The following is an 18,383-nucleotide window of genomic DNA, read 5'->3' on the forward strand; positions in this document are numbered from 1 at the left end:
TAGTACTACTACCCAGAGGCTTATTCGATTCATATGCTGTTGTAATATTGACAGGATTGACTCGTCTTGCAAACCTTATTACATCAGATAATTTTTTTAAACGACGGACATCATGTCCGCCATCCTGCCTTTGATGTGTAGACATGCGATGTGCATTCCAAGCTACTTTGGTGTCATATACATCAAAATCACTTGATACGCCAGCAACTTTATGTCTAACATAAACACACACATGTTAGTATTCTATAGCTAGTAGATAAGTAGAAACAGACAGACAGACAGACGGAAAGTAGTATCTTACCTTGTTATATACCTCAGTATCAGTATGGGTTGCACCCTCTCTTCACCACCGTGACCACTGACCGTGTATGTGTACATGTCAGTGGTAACACCGAAGTCTTGTGTCACAATACAATGACGTCATAGTTATACTTAGTCCTGCGCAAGCGCGCGCTATGTTTTTTCGAAAGAACATTGATGTCATTCGAAAGCAAAAACAAATGAACAGAATCGATTATGGTTATGCAGCTACTGCGTTTAACACTTTATTGCTTATTTATATCAACCTAAACTACACGGCGAGTAGAAAGGATGAGATTTATATATCATTATACATCATTTATACACCATTTATACATCATTTCAGTGGCGGATCCAGGACTTTAAGAGGGGGGTTCATTTTTGCAAATCTCGGCACAACAAAAACGTTCTCTTGCATCATCATTTTTCCCATGAGGCACATCACTGGCCTAGGGGCGCTACTGATAAGGATAACCTATCCACCAGTCCCATTTCATATTAAATCTCATGAGTTAGTAACATACATTTATTTACTTATCTAAAAAAATATAAAAAATCCAAGGTACCAAGGTGGAGGGGGGTTCATTTGCACCCAATAAACTCCCCCCCTAAATCCGCCACAGCATTTATACACCATTTATACATCATTGTTTGCTGGATGTATTAACGATATTTATGTATTCTATTATCTAACAACACGTACCAACGTTTATATGATGTCACTGAGTTGAAACAATCTGCGCATCAACCCGTGCAGCTAGTTCTGCTATGGCTCGCCTTAACCTGGATGTGTCTGTGAAGAAGCACACGAACAACTCTCTCTTCATCGCCTTAAGATTGTCAGATCGAAGAACCTTGAACGAAATAGTATAAACATGGCAGAAGAATTAAGATTTTGTAGCACAGAACGCAAGTCGTTGTTCTAATAAGAAGCCCAGGTTGCTATATGTGCTGGCGCGCGCAATCTTCATATTCTCGTATGACTCGGCATGAAGCTGCAAATGATGCTCTGATTAACACGAGAACGCGTTATTGTCTCGAACTTCTCTCCAGTGCTGAACTGCAAGCATCTGCATCAAGTTATCTTGGATGGACTGCGTGAGAGCGTAATGTTATATAGAGCAATTTTCGTATGACTGTGATGTTTTGTAGCATTTTGAATGGCTGATTTTTTCTCTCTCGCGCAATTCGATTGGTCTGGCAGTGCCGTTACATTGGCGTGATTTTGTCCGCGCCGTGTTCGTGCCGTGTTTCGGGCATTTGATTGGATGAGGAGTAAATTCTCGCGCGATGTGATTGGTTTGGTTTATGCCTTGCCGTGTCACGACCGTGTTCGTGCCGTGAGCTTTTCACAGTCATACGAAAACTGCACTATATCCCAGTTATATACGTGATGGTACATATACTTGTTAACGTTTACGCACACAATCAAACAACTAATAATAAAAGAACGATCAACCACCCATCAATATGGATTTTTACCTTTTTCTTTCCCTCAACGTCCTTGATGATGTCTTTTATCGATTGTTCAAGTGTAGATAATACTTCTTCTAGCTGAACCAGTGAATCACCTAAACGCTGAATACCAAACCAAAATATTCAATGACTACTGGCTGCATCCAACTATTAGACTTCCAGTGGAACAGGCAATGTATTAGAGACTTAAACATCTAAGGGTATCGAGGACGGCCATGCCGGAACAATGGCGACCTTAAGATTTGCAAAACAACGGCTACTTCTACCGGAAGTTTATAAAAAAATTCCCTTTAGGGTTCTGTTGCATATTTTATTGAAATCCTTTTCAGTAATGTCTACTCAACCACACGCAAGACAGATTGTGAGGCGTGATATCACCAAAGTGAAGTTATTAACACTTTTGGTTGACGTCGTAGATTTTTCAAATCTCAAGGTCGTTGATGAGGCGAGCAAAAGCGGGTTTTCATGAGCGCGCCGACAGCTTGACGTTACCGTCCTTGTCAGAACTATGATGGGTTACCTGTGGCGTTAGTTGAGGAAGACCCCCAGCAGTTGTAGATCCACCATATGCAGCCTTTTGACACTGCTGTACATTCACCTCCCTACACAAGTACACGTCACACTGTCAGTCCCTATTAGCACAGTCTATACGTTCACCTCCCTACACAAGTACACATGTCACACTATCAGTCCCTATTAGCACAGTCTATACGTTCACCTCCCTACACAAGTACACATGTCACACTATCAGTCCCTATTAGCACAGTCTGTACATTCACCTCCCTACACAAGTACACATGTCACACCATCAGTCACTATTAGCACAGTCTAACAGTACTAAGTACAGTATTTTGGTACTCACAGTTTTCTGAGGGTGTTTTCTTGATGCTGTTGGGTGCTTTGTAGTGTGTACTGTAATTCCTGTACTCGACCAATCAATCTGCTGCTCCAGTCAACAAGTTGGTTGTATGTTAAGAACAGTTGTCCCTCTTGATCTGGTGTGTCTGACGGCTTGAGCATCTTGTGCAGGTGACCAACAAATACATCTCTGCTATCTATTGTACCACGCCTAGCATCTAGTGGAAGGAGAGCTGGCTCTGACATTTTATTCTAAATATCTCATTAAGGATCATTGTGATAGGTGACAAAACAAAGTCAAATATAATAGACCAATAATGACATGACGAGTACATGAGACACTAGGTGTGTACCCCATATGTAAAGGATACAATTCGTTCTTCTATGCTGCTTGATAGATGCTGTAAGCCTGATTCTACAGCACAAAGTAACCTGTGAATATCTCTGTGTTTATGAGCCTCCACTTCAAGAGTCATAGACAGGAATTCATATCTGGACCTTTGAAGTAACAACTGATCAATCACCTATTGGAATATGAAACCATATATTCAATGACCAATGACCTACAGTATATTAGTATGGTATATAGAGCACAGTACTGTACAAGTGTATCACCCATCAGGACATTTCAATGACATACAGTATATTAGTATGGTATATAGTACACATTACTGTACAAGTGAATCACCCATCAGGACATTTCAATGACATACAGTATATTAGTATGGTATATAGTACACAGTACTGTACAAGTGAATCACCCATCAGGATATTCAATGACATACAGTATATTAGTATGGTATATAGTACACATTACTGTACAAGTAAATCACCCATCAGGACATTTCAATGACATACAGTATATTAGTATGGTATATAGTACACAGTACTGTACAAGTGAATCACCATTCAAGACATTTCAATGACATACGGTATATTAGTATGGTATATAGTACACAGTACTGTACAAGTGAATAGAGTATACAGTATAAAGAGCAATAGAAAGTACCTGATCTTGCTTAGAGGTGAAGTAGTCTTGTCTTGCTATCTTCAGATCATAATCTCCTCTTAGTATTTTAGTAGCTTGTAGTTCTGCCAGCTCTTCTACTAGTGATGGAAGAGTTTTATCTGTGAGCTTTTGAATTTCGTCTTTAACATCAGCAAGAGATGCCTGTGTCTCATTCAGATGATCCCTGGAAATATAGAAACAGTATGTTACCATAGAAATAACCACACAAGGTAGTTAGGTAGGTATGATGTAGGTAGGTAGATAGGTAGGTAGGTAAGATGTAGGTAGGTAGGTAGGTAGGTAGGTAGGTAGGTAGTAGGTAGGTAGGTAGGTAGGTAGTAGGTAGGTAGGTAGGTAGGTAGGTAGGTAGGTAGGTAGGTAGGTAGGTAGGTAGGATGTATAGTGTATGTATTTACCTGAGTGTATCCAGATCAGCAACATGATGATGTCTTAACATTGCTCTATCCTTTTCTTTAGCCAGTGATAAAGCTGTTTTAACACCCATCCTGGAAGCTTCTGCATCAATTCTCTTGCTTTCACTCAATGCAAAGCTAGTTAAAGGAATTTCAATGATAAGAAAGTATTATAGAGCAATCAAATGTCATCCAAAGTATAGTAGTACACTTACACAGACTGTAGTCTTGCTAGTTCTTTACAGTCATTCATGGTAACTTCTTCACTTTCTCCTGTTAAAGCAATGCATAATGTGTTAGATGTTTTACCCATTACTTACAGCCCGTAGATGTACAACAGCCAATCAGACCTTACCTCTAATTAGAAGTGCGGTGGGATCACTTATCTCTAGCAGATCATAACGACTTTTATCCCCTCTTCCTGCCATGTCGGCTATACCCTGCAGTAACAAACGACAAAAATGGTATGGACAAAGTGAAACCTAAGTTACTATTTCTTATTCATACCATTACTTATCTGCTTATCCATCCATCCATCCATCCATCCATCCATCCATCCATTTATCCATCAAACAACAACAACAACATCAATGTGCTTTATTTATACCATAGATTACAATGAGGAATATATATATTATATTACATTACATTACATTACATTATATCATATAAGTATATTTACAAAAGAATGGCAGGGGTTAACTAGAATAGCTATGAGAGCTAGGTAACATTCATCCTTTTGTTCATTCATTCATTTCATCACCAAAGAAAATACACATTACCATTGGATGTACAATACTCTACCTCAAAAAACTGTTTCTTTGTGTACAAGGTTAACTCACTAGTGAACTTCTCCTCTGAATCAAAAAAATCCTGATATGACATCTGAGACAAGAAAACCTTGGCATTATCACGCTCTTGACCTGCAAACAATACATGTTTCACATATTAATATATTACTCATTATAAAAAACAGTCATAAATCTCACATTCTGATTGGTTGGGATAGTGAACTTTATGAGAGCACATAGCACAATATTAAAGTAGTGCAGTTTTCGTATGACTGTGAAAAATTCACGGCACGAACACGTTCGTGACACGGCAAGACCAATCACATTGCACGATGATTTACTCTCCATCCAATCAAATACCCAGAACATGGCATAAACACGGCACGGACACGGTCGTGCCAAGGTCACGGCAATGCTAGACCAATCACATTGCATGTGAAAAAAATCAGCCAATTAAAATTCTAGAAAGCATCACGGTCACGGCACGTCACGCTTACAGCACTGTTTTTTTCACAGTCATACGAAAACTGCTCTATACATGTTCAATTTGCGCTATGCTTCATGCTTCTCCCGATTGTACCTTGAGTATCTCCTGTTCATTGAATTTTCATGTTTCTATTCATTAATTATTATGATCATATTATGACTGCGCACATCATGTGGGTATGTTTTCTATATTTTCAATTCATCTCTTACAGATAATCTAGGTGGTATACTGCATACCTTGTTGGGTATATAGGCTAGTCAAATCACAAACTATTTGCTGAAGATTAGAAATTGCAAGGTCCATCTGTAAGCAAAGGTAAAGATATTTTAAATGCTTGAGAACCTAAGACAAATATTGCAACAAGAATCAGGCTAAACGGATTGCTGAAACTATGTAAACCAAATCCTCAAACTCTTGTCATGACTTACCTCATTACTGTCAACTTGACTTAATTCTAAGCATTTCTTGTAGTTCTTCATTTCTTGTTTTTCTACACCGCTGACTTGGGACAGCTGATGAGCACACCTTGTTTGATGAAGACTATGTAAAAAATACATGGCAATAATTATGCTTAACTAGTATTTCCATAAAAGAATGATTTGAGAGTAATAGAGGAATGAATGGGGAATGATATGGGAATGGATAGAGAATGAGTAATGGATAGAGAATGATAGAGGAATGAATAGGGAATGATAGAGTAATGGTTAGAGAATGATAGAGGAATGAATAGAGAATGATAGAGGAATGAATAGGGAATGATAGAGGAATGAATAGAGAATGATAGAGGAATGAATAGGGAATGATAGAGGAATGAATAGGGAATGATAGAGGAATGAATAGGGAATGATAGGGGAATGAATAGGGAATGATAGGGGAATGAATAGAGATTGATAGAGGAATAAATAGAGAATGATAGAGGAATGAATAGAGAATGATTGAGGAATGAATAGGGAATGATAGATGAGTGAATGGAGAGATATAAAGGAATATAATGGTTATTTTATAATAGGGTATGTGAGCAATAAACACAGCATGTTTAGTTAATTACCTCAGCTTATTCCTGTGAAACACCAGTTTCTGCAACCTTTTATTTGTTTGTTCACTTGTTCTCTTCAAGGACTCTATTTCTTCTCTGGAAGAAAACATATCATGGAAGGTAAGGTAATCTTTATTTAAACACAATTTTACATGAATATAATTAACGAAATTAAAAAAACATTTTAAACATCTTTGTTCTCTTAAGACATCAATATTCTAATCAGTTAACTTGAGCAAAAGAAATTCATATTAATTATTCAAATTGAGCCTGATGATGGAGTAAAGATGACCCTGATTCATTGTCCTATAATATCCCTCATTTTTCTTGTCAAATATATGTAAAGACATGGCCAAGATGGCAGTAGCTATTATTGTTAATAGTTATACAGCTTCTCATTAATCCCATATAGGTAACTGTCCAATTATTTTCTTAATTGGACAGGTCTTGTTGATATGGGATTAATTAGGCAGCTATATAATTAATAGGTAATAGGATTTCATGCTCCCCAATCAAGAAATAGACTTGAAAAATTCCTCTGACTGCCAAATTGGACTCGGCTTATGGCCTCATCCAATTTTGGAAGTCCTCGGAATTTTCCTCTTCCAATATTATTTCTTAATTGGACAGCATGTAGTCCTATTACATATACTAATTAATAAAGTGTAACCATTGACAAATCCCATAGCTCAGTAGTTAAAAGACCTGACCCACAAACAGGAGATCAGGGCTTTAAATTTTACCTGAAGGTCTGATTTCCCCCTTCCCCCCCACCCCCAAGAAAATAAATCTTCAAATATATTTATTATGATTATGGGACAACATTCTATCATTACAACAAACCTTATAGCATCAATAGACCTCTCAACTCTTTCATCTGTCCCTTGCGCACATGATAAGGCCTCAGTAAGTTTATCACCCTTTGGATAAAATGAATACAATAGATGATGATTGTATTTTGACATCAGAGAGTACATTCAGTACCATAAGTACATTTTGCAAAATCTAAAGCAAAAGAATTTCTTACCTCCAGAATACCCTCACCAGAAGAAACTAGCTCCTCATATCTAGAAAAAATAGAGATATGTACGGTTTGTTTTACTATACCATTATACATTATCACACACTCACACTACATGGGCCACAGAAAGGGTGGGGCAGAGGGGGCTATAGACCAACCCCCACTTTTCCCCTTTTCCCTTACCATTAGTCTCTTATATTTTGTGATATTAGTTAATGATTAATATAGTTTAATGTGGTTCAATGGTAGAGTACGAGAGTATCCGGTGTCAGTCTGCGTTGTCTCTGGTCACGTTCGCTCTGATTACTTTCGTACCCTACCGACAGGGAGCCCGGTTTTAGAATTTGTACATGAATAAATGAATCAATAAGTGCTTTATTGGGTTTCCTGTGTTGAGATTTGAAATGTGACGCTGATACGTTGAATTTCCGGTAATCGTACTACCAGTAACTTGATAGCAGATTAACGTAACGTGATAGCAGATTAACGTAAGTAACTTGACAGCAGCTTATAATTCAAGTTTTAACGTATTAGTGTAACGTTCTCTAGCTAGGGCTTGCGTTAAACTAATATGTTACGTTAATCTGCTATCAAGTTACTGGTAGTACGATTACCGGAAATTCAACGTATCAGCGTCTTGTTTCAAATCTCAACACAGGAAACCCAATAAAGCACTTATTGATTTATTTATTCATGTACAAATTCTAAAGCCTCCCTCTTGTCTCCCCGATTAGTAGGGCACTTGTGCCTGGCTAGAAGATGTAGAGACATTAATAAAGTCATTATTATTATCATTATTATAAGCCGGGCTCCCTGTTCCCTACCCTCCCACCCATAGCAGTTATATTGTGTGTCCCATATACAGTATGAGAATAAACTACTCATTAAGGCCCAAACTCGTGTATCTAGTTATTATATATTATGTATCGTTAGAGTTTTATATCTATACTACAAGAATGTACATTAACCATTCTTAACCCCCCCCCCCCCCCCTCCCACTTTTTAGGCTGCTCCGCGGCCCCTTCTGCCCTATACACATGCGCAAAAGAATAAACAATGACTAACTACATAGGGATAACTATGTAAAGTGTCTAACCTTGTGAGTTCATCCTCACTCAGTACATTATCACCAGATATATTATCGCAGAACCACTCGAGAAAAGGTAAAGATGGCTGGTTCTCAAACAACCACTCTAGGCTCTCTCCTGTAAAATGCTTTGCTTTTGGACAACCAATTCTTTGAAGAGTACGTGCTAAACGATCCCCCTGACTCATTTCCACTTCCAAACTACAAAATTCCTGTAGAAAAGAGCCTAAAATCCGCGGTTATCTTGTCTAATATCAAGAAAGATGTTTTCAAGTTTTCCCGCCTGCATACTACGCATGTGCGGACACATCTACCACAGGAACCCCAATGAATCCTCATCATGCTCATACGCTTGGAAATTTTATTTTTCGCGCGACAGCTTTTTGAAAAGCTCTTTCTTTATTGTCTCTTTTCTTGAAGCTACTGAAGTTGCGAAAAAATATTTAAACAACCAATTTTCCTTTGCTTGATTGTAAAACCTTAGGGGGGTACCGTGAGGCAAAACTTTGTTTATGGACCCAGTCCTGCGCATTTAGTAGTATTTTTAAGATGGCGGACGAAGTGAAGAAGAAGAGTGAAGAACTCGACGTAGAGTTAGACAGCGTGATCGATAAAATGATAGAAAAAAACAAAGGTTATAAATACACTGAAGGGCTGACTGTAGAAAACTGGGAAAAGGTAAGCGCCTTGTGTAGATATTGCATGTGAATCACGAACAGAAGACCCAGAAGATGATATGTTTTCCAGCACAATGGGTGAAGTGGTCTGTAGGTGATGTCCAGATTACGAGTGGTCCTTTGTCAACCACAAGACATTGATTCATGAGATACACGAGGTTTGATAACTAATGTTTGGAACATACAGTCAGAAACAAGGTGTAACATTTACTTACGTTCTTTTGCTTTCGTGTAGTTAAAACGTGATACACTTACATGATAACTTGTGCGTAATACTCTCCTTTCTTAATTCAAGGAAATAGAAAAGATTCCATTCTTCATGACTAAATCACCAGAAGATGGTGAAGAAGTTAGTGCGGGAGTGGCTGCATTACAAGCCTTGAAATATGAGGACGAAGATCCAACAGGTAACCTATATAGCTATTGCTATTATTCTACTGTACCATGTGAGATGTTCAAGATATATTTATATGGTTAATTCTTCAGCAAGAGCAACTGCTTACAAAGAGGAAGGAAACTATGAGTACAAGCAGAAGAACTTCAGGAAAGCTATTCTTGCATATACAGAGGGCATCAAAGCAAAATGTGAAGATGACAATCTCAATGCAGTTCTCTATACAAACAGAGCAACTGTTAACTTTACTATAGGTATGGAATGTGTATTGTTCTATTTATCCCGGGGGGGAGGGGGTTCTCCCTTTGTTCAGGTGGTAGGGGTGATCAGCGGTCGATTTTTAAAATGGCCCCTAAAAGGTATGCATAAATTAAAAAGGCTCTTAAAACCAACCTGATTTCAAACCCTAAAAGGTACAGCTTTATTTCAGTAATTTACTATGAACCCCGGCTATCAACGCCGGTTTAACGAATGACAGGACAGCGTATAATAAGATTAGAACGATGATCATATTAAAGAAATATTTAGTGCATCATTGTAAAGTAAACAGCAGCATAGCATAAATAATGTGCATAATAAATGACCCCAAAAGGTACAGAGTTATGTTACGTAATTAACTTATCCGGAACCCCTAAAAGATCCACACAGGGAACATTTTCAACCCTAAAAGGAGCGCCAATCACCCCTACCACCTGAGTACTCCCCCCCCCCCCCCCCCCCCCGGGCTATTTATACTTGCAGACATCCATGTAGTACAGGTGAACATTACATCTTGTCAGGGGTAAGGGTAGGGGCCAGGGGATGGCAGTAAATGGAGGTACTACAGTTGATCTTAATCACAGTTTACATGTCTAGGAAATTCATCATGATATAGGCCATATAAATATCAAATGAACTCTTAGTAAAGATCTTAATTCAATATATTTTTTGCTCAACAGGAAATAACAGGTCAGCCCTCAAAGATACAATGATGGCACATAAATATGATCCAAAATACGTAAAGGCAATTGTTAGAGGTAAACACACACATATATGTATATTTTATATATGAATTGACTTCAATTATATCATTAACTCTTATTTTTTATAGCTATTATGATTATTATTTTATCATTTCAAGAATGAACTAATTTCATGATTTAAGTTGTTAAGCTTACATTTTTTCATCTTTCTTGTTTCACAGGGGCAAGTGCTTGTTTTAATTTAAAAATCTATGATCACACTAAAGCATGGTGTGACAAGGGACTGAAGATATCCTTTATGTACTGCCCATAGAACTGTTGTATAGAAATACTTGATATTGTATACACCACTTGTTTGTGAGTTAGGCTTGGCTTGTTTATATATTTCTTGACAATGATTATATAGAACCTGATAATGAAAAACTTTTGAAGTTGAGAAAAGATGCAGTTGCTGAACAGGTAATGGTACATTGTATCTTTTATAATACAGGGTTCGTGCTACTCCTTGAAATCCTTGAAAAGTCCTTGAATTGAAAACACATTTTTAAGGGCGCTTGAAAAGCCCTTGAAAAAAGGGGAAAACGCCAAAACTCCTGGAATACTCCTTGAATTTAATGCAAACTTGATGCTATTTCTAACTTACCTTTTAAAATAAATAACGACTAAAATTGATAGAAGAGTTTCTGGTTGCTTGTTTACTGGTTGGTTGCGTGTCATGCTCATTTTTTATCTAAGCTAGTGGCCCCGGCTGAATTAGCTGCATTTCAACATTGAATCAATGTTTAAAACCACTTTCTAATACAAAAAACTTTGTCCTTGAAAATCGAATTCATGTACTTGAAAAGTGCTTAAAAAGTCCTTGAATTTCGTAATGAGAATGTAGCACGAACCCCGATAATAACTCAGTTGATTTATGATTTTCATTTGAATATTCTAGATGCATTCTTGGTATTAAATGACATTTTTTGTTACAGAAAAAAGCTGAAAGAGATCAACGGAAAGCAAAGTTAAAAGAGAAAAAGAAAAATGAAGAAGTTGATGCATTGATTGATGCCATTAAGGTAATAAAAGATTTCAAACCATCATTCATTATTCCATTTATTTACTAGTTTATTGTTAATAGGATTTTATCAAAGGTAACCTGAGACTATATTTCATTCTGTACTTTCAACAGAGTCGAAACATCAGAATAGAAGAAACAAAAGCAGACGAAGATGATGATGATGATGATGATGACAATTATGATGAAAATGATGAAGAAAGTAGACTGAGAAAAAACTTAGCTAAATTCAATTTAGACCCTAATCATCCAACAGGAGCCAGGTTACAGATGGACTCTGAGAACAGACTCTACTGGCCTGTGATGTTTTACTATCCAGAATATAAACAAACAGATTTTATTGGAGCATTTTGTGAAGAAAACAGGCAAGCACAAGCTAAACTGCAGTTTTTTTCGGTAGTGTTTAAAAAATGAGTAGGAGTGCTTTTTCATGTATAACATACCTGATAAAACAAGATCTAGGAGTTTTTTGAACTGCTTCAAAAACTCATGAACAATTTATAAGATTTTGGTTCAACTGGAGCCACCATACACATCACGAATATGGATTTTTATACTTCGATAGAGATTTGATGTCACGGCCATGCACAACCAGATTCAATAGAAGCTCCCACACATTGGATATTGCGTGCCAAGGCAAAGACAGGCACGTTAGTCAAAGATTTTTAGAGTTGACTATGACCTTGATGAGGCTGGAAGTCTTCATCTAAACTTGGATGCATACTTCATCTCTGATGAAGTCATCCTCACAGTATTCGAGTGGTCTTTATATAAAGACCACGTGTCTTTATATAAAGACACATGTATGTGTCTTATATAAAATCACTTGAATACTAATAAAGAGGACTTTATCGAGTATAAAGGTTCATGCGCGTGACGTGTATGGTGGCTTCAATTGGACCATAAGCTTATGAATTATTAATGAGTGTTTCAAATATGTATCAAAAGCCTAGATTTCTAATACAATGGAGATAAGCATTTTGAACTCTCTATTTGTTATATTCATGTTTTATTTATATAAATTAGTTTTATAGAGCATTTTCAAGTGATGTTTGGAAGGGATTCAGCTCCATGGGATGAGGAAAATAAATATGAGCCTGACATGCTTGAGGTATGTGTACTATACATTATCAACTTGATTTCTTCAAATCTACCTTTTGAAGGGCTTTCAGGTCCACCTTTTTTATTGTGATGGCCTGTTGTGCCTCCTGGGGTGTGGAGGAATGATGATGATTACAAGGTTCATAGTTATGATGGCCTGTTGTGCCTCCTATTGCGACGAGGGATGATAATGAGGATCATTGATGGTTTCCACCTGTTAGTACCTCAATGATCTGGTTCTAATACCTATATTTCTCATCGCCATACTGAATACAGTGTTCTTCATTTGTAAGGTTTATTTTGAAGACCAAGAATCGGGAAAACTTTGCCATGTTGAAAGTTCATGTCCTCTGAAAAACGTTTTGTCCGACAAAAGGTATAACTAACACCTATGTACTATCATTAACATGCTAACTGATGTCTATCACACCAAGCTGTAAGTTGCTGTTGCCACATTTAAAATATTTTTTGTATTTTTTTACCAGGTTTATAGTGTGTCAAGGTACTCCTGCATTTGTCATCTTAGTAAAAAAATCATCGTTCAAGAAAGAGTTCTTAAAACATTGTACAGTAGAGAAATTTTAAGAAAACAAAATCGATAAATAAGAACAAATAATAAAGAGAATGATGCGGAGAACTAGAGTCTATATTTAAGGAATATAAAACAGCGTGCGTGTCTGTATACTGTGATATAAACATGATGGGAGATGTAGAGCAAGAGAGAAGTTGTAGAGAAACAGGAGGCATAGCCGAGTGTTTCTTTGACTTCTCGACTTCTCGAGTGCTCTACAGTTCCCAGAGTGTTTATATCACAGCATATAGACACAAGCGGACGTTTTATATCGCTTTTATAAAATATTTTTGAATGATTTCGTGCGAGCATGTCTCTGTCCTCTGATATAAACACGATAGCCAGCCAATCAGTGCGCGTGTTATATCTCAAATATTTTATAAATAGTGAATAATATGGTACTCTTGCACTGCAATATGACCCACCTTGTTTATCTGCAAACCATCTAATGAATAGGAATGACTAGATAAATACCAGATACCCGAGGGATCACTGTTTATTTTTATAATAGCATTAGTGTTGAACTACAATAAATAATGTGAATAAATCAATGAAGTAAGGCTTAATTATCAGTTATTCAGAATACCATTACCTTATGGATGAAGAATATAAGCCTTACTTTTCTTTCCATGCTACATTTCTGCATTTTTCCATATCTATTATCTATTATATTATTATTAATCTATATCATTATATCTATTCTACTGTTTTCTTGCTTTTCTTATCTAACTAGTTATTCAACATGGTTATGAAAACTGAGCCACAAGAACCTGTAAACTTAGATTTTTGAATCTGTTTTACAAGTCCCTAAGTGTGCAACACCCAAGGACTCGGCTGAATGTTACGATCCAGCCCATTTCAATAGGACGAAGGGCGCAATACAATGGAGCATGCACATTTTTAGGAGAAGAGCTTGCTTCACTATACTTGCAGTTGCCTTTCCTAATAACACTAACCAGGTTGGACATATCAGTGTGACCAACTCTAACCATCACCTTGAAGTTGTTAATTCTGGTCAAAGGGTTCTACATCACTAGGTACCCAACCCACATCAATATGGAGTTCTTCACATCAGTCTGTCTGTCTGTCTAACAATCTTCATGCAGTTATTCAGGATGCCAGCACTGTCCAGTATGCAGCGTTGAAGACCAGGAATGAGACAGGAAATAGGATCCTACATAACTGGTTGCACACAAGTCCCATGTTGCCCCTGGTCACGTGACTTGGGAATCCGCAAAAGCTCTTGGAAAACTTTGGGTTCATGACCAGGGTCTTTTTCTTGCGCTGAGTGTGAAGACGACTGCGCATGATCGGGTAAACTGCTCCTTGGCAATCTGCTATGTAATGGGAAATGTCTTCAGGAGAGGTCTGGGGAACAACAAATACATATGTTAATAACGACTGATAGTTTGTGATGTCATTACCAATGAAGTCACTAACCATTGGTGTTGTGGCAGTCGAGTTGGGAGTGAGTACTGGGTGTGGTCGATCCAATGGCAGAGACACTCGTTCTTTTCTTGACATTTGGTTCAGCATGAATATCAACAGGCACATGATAAGTGTAGTGAAGACAAACAGAAACGATCCCATTAGGTACCAGTCTATCATCTTGGGGTAGCTGACGCGCGGCATTGTCGAGTTACTGGACCCAAGTAAAAAGACAATCGTCAGAATAGTTGTGATCCCAAGTGAGATACGCTCACCAATAGAATCGCAGTCCATCCAAAAAACTATCCAACTCATCATCACCATGACAACACAAGGAACATAGAAGTTGATGAGATAAAAACCAAGGCGGCGCCTGAAGGTGAACGACACCTTTAAGTTTCTGTAACGTCCTGTTAATCAAAAATATTATTATTAAAATCAGTCCTTGTTTTTACGAGCGTAGCACTTATAGCCAGTGGCTAACAAACCTGTGGACCTCGTTCCGTGATGGAATATGAATTTAGAGTTGATTAAGAGGGAAGCACGGGTGGCGTAGCGGTCTTAGCGCTCGCCTCTCATAAATGCGACACGAGTTCGAGTCCCGCCGAGTTCGGTGTTGTGTATGAGTAGAGTTGTTTGTTGGTTCTCTCCTGTGCTTCAAGGGTTTTCCGGGTTCTCCGGTTTTCCTCCCTCCGCAAAAATCAACTCCTAAATTCCAATTCGATCACGGACTGAGGGCCTCAGGTTTGTTAGCCACTGGCTATTAAGTGCTACCCTCATGAAAAAAGGACGGTTTTATTTTTGTGGAGGGAGGAAAACGGGAGACGATGTAGAGAACTACCTAGACACCCGTGCTTCCCTATGGCGACTGATTTTAATCTAACCTGCAACATAGGTTTGGTTGATCTCCACTATCTCCCATTTGTCCATATCAAACTCGGCAAGCTCTTTGTTGAAGATGGTGATAGGTTTGGACCACTTCCAGTGAAATGACACGTGGTCGTTAGTGTAAGCAACTGAAGATATCAACACGCAGTGGTTTATCATTAGTACTGATCAGCTCTGATCTTTCATAGACAGTGTACTGAATAGCTAGATCTTATGATCAGACGACTACGCACGTCAATGCTCCGAGATAGAAAACATTTGCGCATTTGATCATATCGTCGCATGGAACATAAGTAATAAAAATTGAAAGAAAAACATAAGGCGCATGTTAATATATGACAGACGTGATATAGCTGGAATAGTTTAGGTGGAAAAATCGCGATCATTGCTATCGGTTGCTGAAGAACTTCGTGATTGCTATTCTCGTGAACTAATGAATAAAGAGAAGAAGAAAGGGAAATTTGAGGCGAGTTATTTACTTACAGCTTTCCAAGACGAGCGAACATTTCTGCACATCCATGGGGAAGTTTTGAAGGTACATTTGACAAGACGCACTAACTAACATCCTAGTAGCAGTCAAGAAAAAGAAAAGTTAATGCAAATATTAAAACATGTTAACAAAATATGACAATACGAAATCTCAAAGGCGTGCGGAGAAACAGCCACCGTACCTCGCACTAAAATACACTTCGCCATATTTGGAAATTAATGCCAATTGGTTTTCTGCGTGGAGTTCATAATCGTTATTGTTATTGAAATATGTATCTGGGCGCCATATCTTATCCACGTCTTTGCCCCCGAGCGATAAGGTTCCATCCATTCCGTGAGCCAATCGGAGATCAGTCCATTCCTGGCGTAGAAACATTGACGTGGTGAATTCCTTTGGAAAGAGAGAGAAAACACGTGTAAGAACATTACTATTAACCATTCCGAGGTCAAGAAAAGAATTGGCTCATAATCGACCCAGGAATGGCTAATAGTGCGTGCAGTATCAATATTAATGCATGTTTTGGCGTCAAGTGTCTTACCATATTTGTCTCCTTGATACTAGTGAAGGCTTGGACACCTATGCTCAAGTAGACTTCAACAGCTTTCTCTACGAGTATGCAACACACACAAAAAACATTAATCAAAACCCTAGGTCTGGTAGAGAAAAACTGAAAAGACAGATGCATACATTAATCAAAACCTTTGTAAAGCAAGCCTGAAGAGACACTTGCTGCTTCACCTTCTGATAATACTTACTTCCAGCGTTTGGTCTGGCATTTTTGTCATAGTTGTTTGGATGAAGCATTCGTTCCATCAGCTTAGTAGCATTAGGGATCTCTCTCCTATCCATGTCGTCTCGTTCTTTGACGATACTGTAATCAAATCAGGACATTACTAACTATAAGAAGTAAGAAATAAGTCCTGACTTGATGAAAGGAACGATCAAGTAAAAAGGCTAAAATGCTAACTAGCTGCCCCTTGGAGACTGGGCAAACGCATTTTGGGTAGACGTGGGGGGGGGGGGGGGGGGGGGGGGGGAGGGGGGACCGTTGTACTGTGACAAATGGCGAGAAAAAACAGGAAAGTGCTAAATGTATTTAAATTGAAAAAATAAATCTTTCACTTGTTAGTCTTCACAACTTTTAAAAATACAAAAAAGAAACAAAACCTCGACTAAGTAAAACGTATTGGTCACCCATCCAAATACTAACCCCACTAACCGGGCTTGACTCAGTAGTGTTCTTGAAGCCCAAGCTTTTTTCCACTGGACCACGGTTTCAGGCGAATCAGCATAACAATAGCCGTGAAAACAATGCACCGAATAGACTAGACTTTTTAACATAAAATTTTTGGCCGATTCCGTGCGTGGCAGAGATGCAAGGGATTAGCCGATATGGTCTGGGGGCCGGCTAGTCTCTCCCCTGATGCTTCGGCTAGAACATTTTCTTGCGTAATTCGTACACCCAAGGGCAGAAGGATTTAATCGCCGTCAGGTCCGAAGTCCATACGACGCCTCAGCTCTGCGGATGTCTCGGGGGTATGGCAAAGTAGAATCGATTTTTTTCTTTTTTTTTCGGTGGACGTGGGCTCGAATATTATCTTATTATGACACTTTTTTTTCCTTCAAATTTTGAGTGGGTTCAAACCTTCAACATTGTTTTAGTCCACTTGATTTTTCAGGGTTTTTCTTTATATTTATTTAGATATTTTTTGTTACATGATCTACTTACTGTGTACCCAAAAGGGTGTTACCAAACCCCCACAAAGAAGGTTTTGTAACTTGCCAGTAAAAGGAATTAATCGATCATTTAACAAGCATCCGTCCAGGATCAGGAAGCCCCCCAATAAATGCAAATGGTACAATTAAGACTCGAGCGTATTTCACTGCCTTTCGGTGCAAGTGAGCGCAGTCGCAGTGAACTGATTCGAGAATACAGAACAGGATCTTCATCAAGCATTAATCTCACCTGGCCTTTTCGGCTGAGCCTTGATGAAGGAGAAGTATAGAGAAATATACAGTAAAGATAATCATTTTTTCTGAAAATATAATGAAATAAATACAACATTAGGGGTTATGACGAATCGCTGTATCAAACCCTGTTAGCGGTTAACCATCCGATATTGATATTTAATGAAGTAATATACGAAAGAGGCATTTTTTACATTGAAAAAGAAAGAAAACGAAAAGAAAAAAGGGAACCAGCGAAATAAATTATGAAAAGAAAGCCAGATGTTTCTTAAAATACTTATATTTATACGTATATGTACAAAATAGTAAAGCTACTATATTGATATATGAGGAATTGTCTTGTGTACTCAGGTCAGCGATATTTCT

At 38.1% G+C, this 18,383-nt stretch overlaps 3 protein-coding genes across 3 annotated transcripts; 1 reads left to right on the forward strand and 2 right to left on the reverse strand.

The window, feature by feature from the left end:
- Positions 1–514: 514 nt before the first annotated feature.
- On the reverse strand, positions 515–8,754 carry LOC116293050 (HAUS augmin-like complex subunit 3). Its single transcript, XM_089030135.1, has 16 exons — positions 8,488–8,754; positions 7,398–7,437; positions 7,214–7,290; positions 6,383–6,466; positions 5,763–5,874; positions 5,571–5,637; positions 4,861–4,979; positions 4,412–4,496; positions 4,272–4,329; positions 4,060–4,194; positions 3,644–3,827; positions 3,006–3,158; positions 2,639–2,886; positions 2,297–2,378; positions 1,783–1,878; positions 515–1,154 (listed from the first exon to the last, which is right to left on the reverse strand). Exons 1-16 carry the CDS (start codon positions 8,664–8,666, stop codon positions 1,020–1,022), a joined length of 1,854 nt encoding a protein of 617 aa, XP_088886261.1. The 5' UTR covers positions 8,667–8,754; the 3' UTR covers positions 515–1,019.
- A 270-nt stretch (positions 8,755–9,024) lies between these two features.
- LOC116293055 (hsp70/Hsp90 co-chaperone CNS1 homolog) lies at positions 9,025–13,798 on the forward strand. The gene is made up of 11 exons (XM_031700448.1): positions 9,025–9,156; positions 9,451–9,562; positions 9,642–9,803; positions 10,488–10,565; positions 10,733–10,800; positions 10,914–10,970; positions 11,486–11,572; positions 11,686–11,936; positions 12,598–12,682; positions 12,966–13,048; positions 13,158–13,798. The coding sequence occupies exons 1-11, from the start codon at positions 9,028–9,030 to the stop codon at positions 13,255–13,257; spliced, it is 1,212 nt and encodes a 403-aa protein (XP_031556308.1). The 5' UTR covers positions 9,025–9,027; the 3' UTR covers positions 13,258–13,798.
- LOC116293052 (glycine receptor subunit alpha-2-like) lies at positions 13,733–16,917 on the reverse strand. The gene is made up of 7 exons (XM_031700445.2): positions 16,805–16,917; positions 16,588–16,655; positions 16,231–16,439; positions 16,043–16,125; positions 15,556–15,687; positions 14,684–15,081; positions 13,733–14,611 (listed from the first exon to the last, which is right to left on the reverse strand). Exons 1-7 carry the CDS (start codon positions 16,896–16,898, stop codon positions 14,354–14,356), a joined length of 1,242 nt encoding a protein of 413 aa, XP_031556305.2. The 5' UTR covers positions 16,899–16,917; the 3' UTR covers positions 13,733–14,353.
- Between the last annotated feature and the right edge of the window lie 1,466 nt (positions 16,918–18,383).

Source organism: Actinia tenebrosa, unplaced genomic scaffold, assembly GCF_029948245.1.
Source record: "Actinia tenebrosa isolate PJP-AT-01 unplaced genomic scaffold, QUT_ActTen_1.0 PGA_scaffold15__27_contigs__length_11533743, whole genome shotgun sequence".
In the NCBI taxonomy this organism is placed as follows: Eukaryota; Metazoa; Cnidaria; class Anthozoa; order Actiniaria; family Actiniidae; genus Actinia; species Actinia tenebrosa.